Source organism: Helianthus annuus, chromosome 1 (genome assembly GCF_002127325.2).
Source record: "Helianthus annuus cultivar XRQ/B chromosome 1, HanXRQr2.0-SUNRISE, whole genome shotgun sequence".
Taxonomy (NCBI): domain Eukaryota; kingdom Viridiplantae; phylum Streptophyta; class Magnoliopsida; order Asterales; family Asteraceae; genus Helianthus; species Helianthus annuus.
In genome coordinates this window covers 56,743,831-56,753,929 of record NC_035433.2, presented here as the reverse complement: position 1 = coordinate 56,753,929, position 10,099 = coordinate 56,743,831, and the positions used below count along the sequence as shown (strand labels likewise).

Sequence of the window (10,099 nt, the reverse complement as noted above, 5' to 3'; positions counted from 1 at the left end):
TTTGAGATACCTAGGTTACGGTGGTTGTTGCAAATTGAATTCGGTTTGATATACCTAGGTTCGTATTGACTTGGAAATTCAAATTGAATAAGGATTTGATTCGAATAACCCGAATTGCTTTGATGTTATCAGAATTTGGTTACTTGATTCCGATTCAAGACCCCCTATTTAGAGCTGCAAATGAACCAAACGTTCGGTGAACAGTTCGTGAACCGTTCGACAGGAAGTTCGTTTGTGTTTGTTTGTTTACTAAACAAACGAACACGAACAAGAAATTCCGTTTGTTTAGTTAAATGAACAAACATGAACAGAGGTCGTGTTCGTTCGTTTATGTTCGTGAATGTTCGGTAACGTGTTCGTTTGTGTTCAATACTTCATTAGTGTTTTTAGTTTTTATATTTATTTAAATACTTCAAAATTCCGACAAATTAAATATCTAATAAGTGTCGGTGTATTATATATTTTGTTCATGAACGATTGTTTGTGTTGGTTTATTTCCATTTGTGTTCATGAACATTAGTTTATGCTCATTTGTGCTCGTCAACGTTCGTTGCCTAAAATTAACAAACAAACACAAACAAACATGAACAAGTTCATTTCGTTAATAAACGAACACGAACATAAAATTTTGTTCGATAAGTGTTCGTGAACGGTTCGCAAACACATATATTTCTTAACAAACGAACACGAACAAGGTCTTGTTCGTGTTTGTTTGGTTCGTTTGCAGCCCTACCCCTATTAGCTACAAGACACTTCTGATGTCATCGGACTCTTGGTTATTTGGGTCTAATTCAAGACCCCTATTAACTCCAAGACACTTTGGCGTTAACGACCCTTATTAGCTACAAGATGCTTTTTATGTTATCGGTTTTTTTGGTTAATTGAGTCCAATTCAAGACCTGAGTCCGATTCAAGACGCCTATTAACTACAAGACGCTTAGCGTTGGCGACACTTTCTATGTTATCGGATTTTTGGTTAGTTAAGTCCGATTCAAGACCCCTATTTATCTAAAAGACGCTTAGCTTTAGCGACTAATTAAGTTAGTTTTATTTAATTTGTTTGTTTTGTTTTTGAATTGGGTGATGATTTAGTCGGCAGCATATGGGATTGTTTATGGGTCAAGATAAATATTGGTTAATAATTCCTATACCTTACGAGTTGGTTTTGGTTAAATGGGTCATAATATTGTATTCTATTCCTTACTAGTTAGTTGGTTTGGGTCTAAGGTAGTATTTAAATGGGTCATAATATTGTTTTGTCGTGGAAGTCTTTTTGGTTTATAAGAAAAAATAGATTCGACCAAATTGTGATCATAAGCTATTGTTCTTGTCATCTTCTATCTTATTTACTTCTGTTCTTTCTATTCCATTGGTTGTTCTTGTGAAAAGGTTGGTGTTTTAGGCATATATTTTCAGGAAAACACAACCACTACACAAGTATATTACAAAACGCTACAACCATACCACCCCCCCCCCCCCCCAAAAAAAAAAAAAAAAAAAAAAAAAAAAACCATTTACATGCAACTAGACTAATCCCCCTATCATACATAAGAATCAAGGTTCAAGAAAATGTTGCAAGTACCTAAGACAATCATCAACACAAACATATCTCCAAGTCACAACACTCAACACACCCACACTCACACTCCCCACCACCCCCCTCCTCCCATCACCACCCACCTCCTCCCTCACCGCCACCCTCATCTCCGCCACCAACCCACTCGACCCACCACCACTCCACCACCCCGCCACCGGCAACTCCGCCGTAAACCACCCATCACTCCCGGAAAAAAAACTCCCCCTCCCTTTACAATCCATCATAGTAAACACCCCTTCATACCCTCCCAATACCACATTCCACGTCACCCTTGTATCATCCAAAACTTCATATTTCGACCATTTTCGATGATCACTTACGTCGATATCAAACCGAAAGAGCGAGCTCGGGTCGAGTGCAAGTTCGGTGCATGGTTTGGTTATGGTGAGTGGAGGTGAGGTTGAGGTGGTGAGGGTGATGACGAAGAGGAGGTTTTGGAGGGTGATGGAGGGTTGTGGTGGTGGTAGGTGGCGGCGTTTGGTGGCGGTGAAGCCGAGGTTGTAGAGACGGTGGTAAGGGAGGGTGGTGGAATGGAGGTGGGAGATGGATGGGAAGTGGGTGGTGCATGGGTGGGCCCATAGGTGGTCGGAGGTCATGGTGGTGCACCATTGTTTTGAGACAGATGAGGCGGTGGCTAGGGTTTTAGGGTCAAGATTGGTGGCAACTAGAGTAAGAACTTCCCATGGTATGTTTGACTCCGGTGGTTGTGACATTGTGTTGAATATGTTGAGGGCTGTTGTGGTGGTGTTGGTATTTTGAGTAATTTATATGGTTTTGTGGATAAACTGGCTTTGCACTTTTTTTTTGTGGGGTTGACATGTGGTATAAGGTTAGGGTTTTGTATGTATTATGCTAACACGTGTGTGCCATCGTGGAGGAATCCTACACGTGTGAATCAAAGAGGGTTAAGATATTTTCCATGTTTGTTTATTTATAGGATAACCGGGCCAGGTAAAAATATAAAAAAACTAAAGAAAGTATACTCGATGTTAGGGGTGTTCAGAATTCGTTTCGAATTCGAAAAATTCGAAATTCGTTTGAATTCGATTCGATTATCAAAAATTCGTTTCGATTAAAAGAATTCGAATTCGATTCAATTCGAGTCAAGTAAATCGAATACGAATCGAATACGAATTTATAGTTTCAAATTCGATTCGATTCGAAATTCGAATAAAAACTATACATTTTTATTTATGATTTTTAAATATAATGCATATATAACCTTTATTAAGCTATACTATAAATTATTTTCAAAATTTTTTCCAAGTATTAAAATTACATATTACCAAACCCACTACATGGCCCATAAGTCCATAACTAAAACCTAAGTAACAAATCTATCAATAGATTTATAACCCTATAAATATTAACTTTTAGTGTGGTGTGGTTATTCGACTTCTTGTTTCGAATTTTAGACTTATGGTACTTTATTTGGAACTTTATAATGTGATATCGTGCTTATGGATGCTTTAAAATTTATGTTTCATTTTGATAGTTTTTACATGTTTATACATAATCTGAATTAAATCGAATTTATTCGGATTCGAATTTTTAATCGAATACGAAGCGAATACGAATTGGGTTTTTTATTCGAATATGAATTCGAATCGAATTCGGTAAGTTTTAATCGAATTCAAATCGAATACGAATTCAAGGAAAAATAAAAATTATTCGAATAATTCGATTCGAATAATTCGAAAATTCGATATTCGATTCGATGAACACCCCTACTCGATGTTATTTACAAACGGCCTCTTAATCTAGTAACATCAAGCCAGTATTTATACTCATTACGAGTTCAATTTTTGTAGAGTGGTTAATAAAATGAATTTTAAGAGTAAACTAGAAGATTAACTCGTGCGTGTTGCGTCGCGGCTAACGAAATTGACATCCTGTTAATTAGATTCATATTTACAATGTGTTAAAGTAGTTTTTATCGGTTAAGTCTGTATTAGTATCTTATACAAATAAGTAATGCACCAAATAAACTCAATACTATTAATAATATCATAATTACTACGTGTTACATGACTTGTATCCATATAAATAACCTATCGTATTAAGCTCCTCACGTTGCGACGGGGGCGTAAAACCGTGACAAATAGCACCAATGTCACACTATAACCAACGACCACCAACATTGAAGTTGTGACGAACTTATTAAACAGAAAAAAAATAGACGACGTAAACACACTGAACCACACACGTACGTTGCCCCATGTTACTCGCAAAATTTAGAACGAATCGTATAATAAAACGTAAAATCGTTGAACCACACACACATTGTGCCGTGTTAAGTCGCAAAATTTAGATCTAAACATAAACCGAAAAATTTTGCAAAATATAAAAAATATAGGGGATCAAAGTTGAAATTAAAAAGATTATGAGGTTAAATTGGAAAAAACTAAAAACTTTTGGGTTAAAGTAGTTTTGGGTTTAAAGTGAAACATCAATTTTTTTTTAAAAACCCCCAAAACATGAGGTACAACACCTAATAGCTCAACTTGTTGTAAATTTATTATGTAAATTTTAGGAAGCGTGTATTCCCGGTTTGCTTGCTTGAGTTCACCTGTTCATGTGTTTAATCCCTAAGCTTCGAAATAGCATTCAAATCTTGATTCTTGAAAGATTTAGAGTAAATTGTTAAAATTGTTCCTGAGGTTTAGACACGTTTGTCTGTTTCATAAAAAAAAACTTTTTTTGTACCATATTGCCCTTCATTTGGGCTAATTTGTCATTTTTATCCTAACGTTTAACTTTTTTTGTCAAAATTGTCCCTGAGGTTTGGGATTTCTTGCCATTTTCATCCATAAATCTGCCAAAAAAAATAACCAAAATTAGACATTTGGATGAAAATAACAAAAAATCTCAAAGGTGAATGGCAATATGATACAAAAAAAAAAAAAAAATTGTTTTGAATGAAACTAATAAACATAACCAAACCTCAAGGACGATTTTTGCAACTTAGTCAAAGATTTATAATAAGAGTGACTTTATTGAAAGAAAGGTGTGATATTTGTTGTTCAAAAGGATGAGTGACTAATTATAGTGTTGTTAAAGCGTAGCAATCCATTGTGTCCGCTTTCTAGGCACTAAGAAAAGTGATCATGGCTCGATAATAGGGGCGGACCTACCTCAGGGGAAGGGGTAGCCTCCGCTACCGCTTGATGCTTCGGCGGTAGTGTAAATTTTGGAAAACTTTGACCTTTTTTTTGAGGTTTTTTCGATTTCATTACCGCTTTTTCATAAAACGTTACCGCTACGAAGATTTTCTAGATTCGTCACTGCTCGATAAGTGTATACAAATAATTACATGTATGAAAAAATACATAATTAATAATTTATAATTTACGTTGTTTAGAGAGCTTCACATGTTAAATGGGCAAGACGAAAAAATATTCATGTTCAACATAAAGTGGTTAAAATAAAACTTAGAAGAACAAAAGTGGGTGAAATGTTGTCTCCGGCTACAAAACACTTAATTGATTTATAAGTTAAGAAACTAGATATTTGGTAAAGCTTATTCTCTTGGATTTTACCCTAGAGATGAATGGTCTGATATTGATCTTGAACACAATATTTCGTTGACTGCTATTAAGCAACTCAACTACTAGATAATGGTAACTATTATGGTCAGGGTCGGCCCTGAGAATTCGTGTACTCTGTTCAAACTCGAAAAAATGTGCTCTTAGGCCTTAACGATATTGGGTATTGGGCTCACTAAAGGTCTAAACCTAATGCCAATGGACTAATAACTAACCTAAATGATAAGAATAGTTTTGTAAGTGGTCCTATGTTGGTGTTTGTATGGGTATACCCTATTAAAAAATATTTTACATGTACATATCGGATTTTTTTTCATAAAATAACGTGCCCCTTGAAATATCGGGTCCTGACCGTGGTCCTCCTTAACCACCTAGGGCCGCCCATGATTTTGGTGGTTTTACTTTTACTAATTCATTTATTTACGCTCGAGACTTTTCATTGAGACGTTAATAATTATAGAGAATATTGTCTTTCAAAAAAAAAAAAAAAGAAAGAAAACAAGAAAAGGTTCACTTGAAAACGAATGAGAGGATAAATATTTACATATTTGTTTTATTTCATATAAACAAGATGTTATGCTTTTTTGTTTGGTAAGAATACCCTTTATTGTCTCGTTCCATACCACAAAAGGTAAAACAATAAAAGACTCATGTTATTTTTGTACTAGTAAGTGCATATCGTGCATATTTACGACGGACTAGATGTAATTCTTGTGCTATTTAGTTCGTCTCCAATCATACAACTGCTAATGCTATTGACATCTATTAGCGTACATGACATGAACACACCAGTGAACAAAAAAAAATATAGTGTGCCTACTTGGTGATAATAGACATAATTGTAGACATATAGGAGACTCCATGTCTGTTCGGCGTTGCCATATGGAATTATGTTTACCAATTATCCCCTCCTCGTCACAACCATCTCTAATTGTCCATGATCATGGTTCACACCTCTGCACCTACCATCACATTATCAAGAATTAATGGTGTCCGTAGCCACCATGTATGACCAAGCCCTCCTATTCTCTTTTTAGTTTTTACATCACAAGAGTGAACCAACAAGAACTCCATTGAGCAGTAGGAAATGAGCTCTCAAACATGGAGGGTGTATCCATGTAACGTGTTTATCAATTTAGGGTTTTCTTTTTTCATTTAAAAGTAGTTGATAATCAAGGATAGGCGTGTGTGGTGATGGATTGTGGGACGTTGAATATCATGTTACAGTAGATGAAAGGATTACATTATCAGAACACGAGTAAGGCACATGATGTCATCTCATAGTCTTACCAACAAAATCTAACAGAGTGTACACAAAGTTCCAAGCCTAGGAAATTAAGAACTATCGATTCATCTACTGACATCCAACGCATAATATTTACTATTCCCTTGTCGTTCTAGGGTTAGGTGTTTGTTACATTGTATGTTAGATATCTGTCATTTGGGAATAATTGGGAATGACTACTTTAAACTCATGCGTATTTTTTTTTTTTTAAGTTCATCATCAGAATCTTCAAAAGAGATATTTGAGACAACATAATAATAAAAAAAATAATAACATATTCATCACTCCAAAATAAAATACCAAAATCACTAAAAGAATGTAGTGGAGCCACTTATAATTGTCGAGCCTTGTCATCTTCCTACACCGGGCCCGTACAATAATACATACCCAAACAACTCGCCGTCAGATCAACCACAAACTTTTAATCTCAACCGTCAATCACCCCGTAATAATCCATCAACCCCACGTGGGTCCTACACACCTTCCCATCACTTTCCTCCACTCGCAAACCAACACTTGTGCGTTAAGCGCGTCGGCAATTAATAGGTTTGAATATTATTCAACGTGTTGGTTCGGTTCCGAACCTCAGCTTCGGATTACTGATTATTTTGACCTATAAATAGACGTGTTGTGATATACTTTGTATCTTATCTCATTACCCGAGCCTAAAGCTCCGAACCGTGTTTCACTTTTTAGATATTTTCGTTCATTCGATCGATTAAAGGTATAATTTTCTGTAATTATGAGTTTTTGATATTGAATTGATTGATGATATTTGTGTAGATTGTAGATCTGATGTTGTTTTGTTGTTTGTGTGTTATTGTGATTTGAGTCTTGTGATCTGGTTGACTACTGGTTGACTTGGATGATTGTTGAAGTTTAAGCCTGGATTATATGAAATTCTGCTTGATTTTGAGATTAATAAGATGATTTCAGTTGCGATTTGTGATTAGATCTGTTAATTATAGTTTAGTCTGTGTAAACTTTTGATGATTTCATCGATCACGGAGATAATCTCGTTTTTTTATTTGTGTTTGTTGCGATTTGAGTTTTGTGATCTGGTTGAGTCGTTGACTCGGATGATCATCGAGGCTTGCGCTTGATTACATGAAATTTTGCTTTGTTATGATGTCTGTTTAATTTTGAACCTAATGTAATAACTAATGTAATAAGTTTTGATGATGTTACTAAATCACGTAATTAGATTTGACTTCTCGGTTTGAATTTTGTTATCAATCACTAAATTAGTGAGTTTGTACTGATCTGGTTTACTGATTGACTCAGATGATCGTCAACGTTTGTGTTGATTACCTAAAATACTGATTTGTGATGATATCTGCTTGATTTTGAGTTTAATATAATAAGTTTTGAGTTGTTATTTGAGATGAGATTTGTAAATTGTAGTGTTGCCTGTGAAGTGTTTGATAATTTTACTGATCATGGAGATAAGTCTGACGTTTCGGTTTGAATTCTAATTTTAATCACAAGAACAGTGAATTTGTACCCTAGTCTGTGAACGTAATCCGTCTATGATCATTAGTTTATAGAAATTGATTAAAATTGTATTTGCTGTCTGGTGATCTTACTCTAGGTTTTGTTCTTGTTATGTGAATGATCGTTATGTTGCTGTTATGTGTGATCGCTAACAGATATGATTGGCTGCTAGAATTTAATCATAAAAGCTTTGAACAAAATCTTAATCATCAGTACAAAATTTGCTGTAGGGATCATCTAATTTGTTCATTTGTAAGGTAGATTTGATCATCGAAGTTTCCATTTGAACTACCTGAAATTCGATTTCTAGCTTAATGTAATAACTTTGAGTTTTGACTTGTGATGAGATTCGTAAATTGTAGTTTAGCGTGTAGAATTTTTCATGATTTTTTTGTAATATAGTATTGATTGCTAATGGATTGATAATTTGATTGATCGTTCGGCTTTAATGTCGAAGGTTTTGAACAAAACCATAAGCATCTGAACAAGAATTCTCATTTATCATGTAGATTTGATTAGCTGCGCTAGAAGATGACATTAGTTTCAGCACAAAGATCTACGCTCAATCCAAACGCCCCACTGTTCGTCCCTGCTGCGGTCCGGCAAGTAGAGGATTTCTCCCCAGAATGGTGGGACCTAGTAACAACCTCCACCTGGTTTCACAGCTATTGGCTTAGTCAGCAAGACGCTGAAGACGGTTTCTTTGGAAACACACAAGATGATCTTGACATTGTTGACATCTTGCCTGATTCCATTTACGCTGATGAAGACACCTTAACCATGGAATCAGATTATGAACAATTCCTCCTTTTATCCGAAATGGAAAAACACACTTACGCCCCATCTCTCAAGCAAATCCCCATCAAGGGTGAGTTAACAGTTAGTTAACACTCGATCACACACAAACACGTACAACAATTATTCGAATTTAACAAATTGTATTGGTATGAATGATGATCAGGTCTGGAATTGGAACTGAAACCGAGGGAAAGGGGTCCAAAGTCGCCTGTGGAGATGGCTAAGTATTGGGAGAAGCCGGCTAAACCGGTTAGCCCAAAGGTTCGCACACAGCGCATTCAGCAGCCACGTTAGATGTGCTTAGTTTCGTTAAGGATTTCTCTGGTCTAGGGTTAGCTTTCAGTTTATATAATCAAATCCAGTGTTGAGAAACCGGAGTAGTGTCTGTCTGTTTGTGTAATGTTTGTAATTTTCTGTATAGGGCAAGGTCTCAGTTGTCGTCTCGTATCTAGCCTTGTTCATATTCTGACATCCTTTCATTTCGACTAGCCAGGGAAATGTAAACATAAATGTAAAAAAAAATTGAAAAATTTAGGAATTAATGAAGCATCAAGCATTTGATCTTGTTTTTGTGCTTATTATGAACTGTTAAGATGCTTATTGAAGTGTTATGAACCTATGTGTATTTTTCAAGTTAGCGCTTTATAATCGTTTGCGACATACTTTAACGCGAACTTTGTAAGTATTAAACGAGTAAGGTCTCATCTGAAAAAAACCGATCCTCACGTTTGTGGCATGTGAGACCAAACAATCATCGTGTCTCCCGCTGTATAATTCCTGCTCATGGCATTCAGTGCTATAACAGATCTTTGACAACCAACGTTGACTAAACGATGGTCTCGCTTTCTCAGTACTCTTAGCCTGAGCTTAAAACCGGCCCAATCAATCCTACTATAAGTTGTATATCAAAGTATCAACGGATAGGATTTTCGAAGTTTCAAAAGAAATGAATGACAACGGCCGATCAAGATACAGAAACACCACTTGATCAATTCTGTCGGGCGAACCTGAACGAAGTTTCGGATACAGAAACACCACCGAGACTCACGATCAGGGTCCAAAGAACACCATCCAAGTGGCCAAACTTGAGCTAGCAATGGAGAATAACAAACCGGTAACTCAAAATGAGAAAACACAGTCGAAAATTTTAAACATAAAAAGCACCACCATTAACATTCAAAAGTTGTTTACATATAGAATGAAACGCACTACCTCACGTCCTAAATTCAGGGAAAACAAACAAACTAAAGTACTAATTATGAAGCATGAAAAATAACTAGATAAAGCTTAGAAAATAACTGCAGAAATCTATACTATATAATAAAAGAAACCAATTTTGGGACACTTGTCATCATATTAGACCATGTATCTTATGAATAA

At 35.7% G+C, this 10,099-nt stretch overlaps 2 protein-coding genes across 2 annotated transcripts; one reads left to right on the top strand and one right to left on the bottom strand.

Moving 5' to 3' along the window:
* Window positions 1-1,554: 1,554 nt before the first annotated feature.
* Window positions 1,555-2,310, bottom strand: LOC110889766 (probable F-box protein At5g04010). The gene has a single exon (XM_022137355.1). The coding sequence runs from the start codon at window positions 2,308-2,310 to the stop codon at window positions 1,555-1,557; it is 756 nt and encodes a 251-aa protein (XP_021993047.1).
* Window positions 2,311-7,009: 4,699 nt separating this feature from the next.
* On the top strand, window positions 7,010-9,297 carry LOC110866574 (protein EARLY RESPONSIVE TO DEHYDRATION 15). Its single transcript, XM_022115719.2, has 3 exons — window positions 7,010-7,151; window positions 8,431-8,789; window positions 8,883-9,297. The coding sequence occupies exons 2-3, from the start codon at window positions 8,453-8,455 to the stop codon at window positions 9,011-9,013; spliced, it is 468 nt and encodes a 155-aa protein (XP_021971411.1). The 5' UTR covers window positions 7,010-7,151; window positions 8,431-8,452; the 3' UTR covers window positions 9,014-9,297.
* The last annotated feature ends 802 nt before the right edge of the window (window positions 9,298-10,099 follow it).

Bases quoted from the DNA above. Each gene is read 5' to 3' on its own strand.
- LOC110889766 (XM_022137355.1), bottom strand. From the start codon at position 2,310: ATGTCACAACCACCGGAGTCAAACATACCATGGGAAGTTCTTACTCTA.
- LOC110866574 (XM_022115719.2), top strand. From the start codon at position 8,453: ATGACATTAGTTTCAGCACAAAGATCTACGCTCAATCCAAACGCCCCA. The intron at 8,790-8,882 runs GTGAGTTAACAG...AATGATGATCAG, and splicing joins CAAGCAAATCCCCATCAAGG to GTCTGGAATTGGAACTGAAA.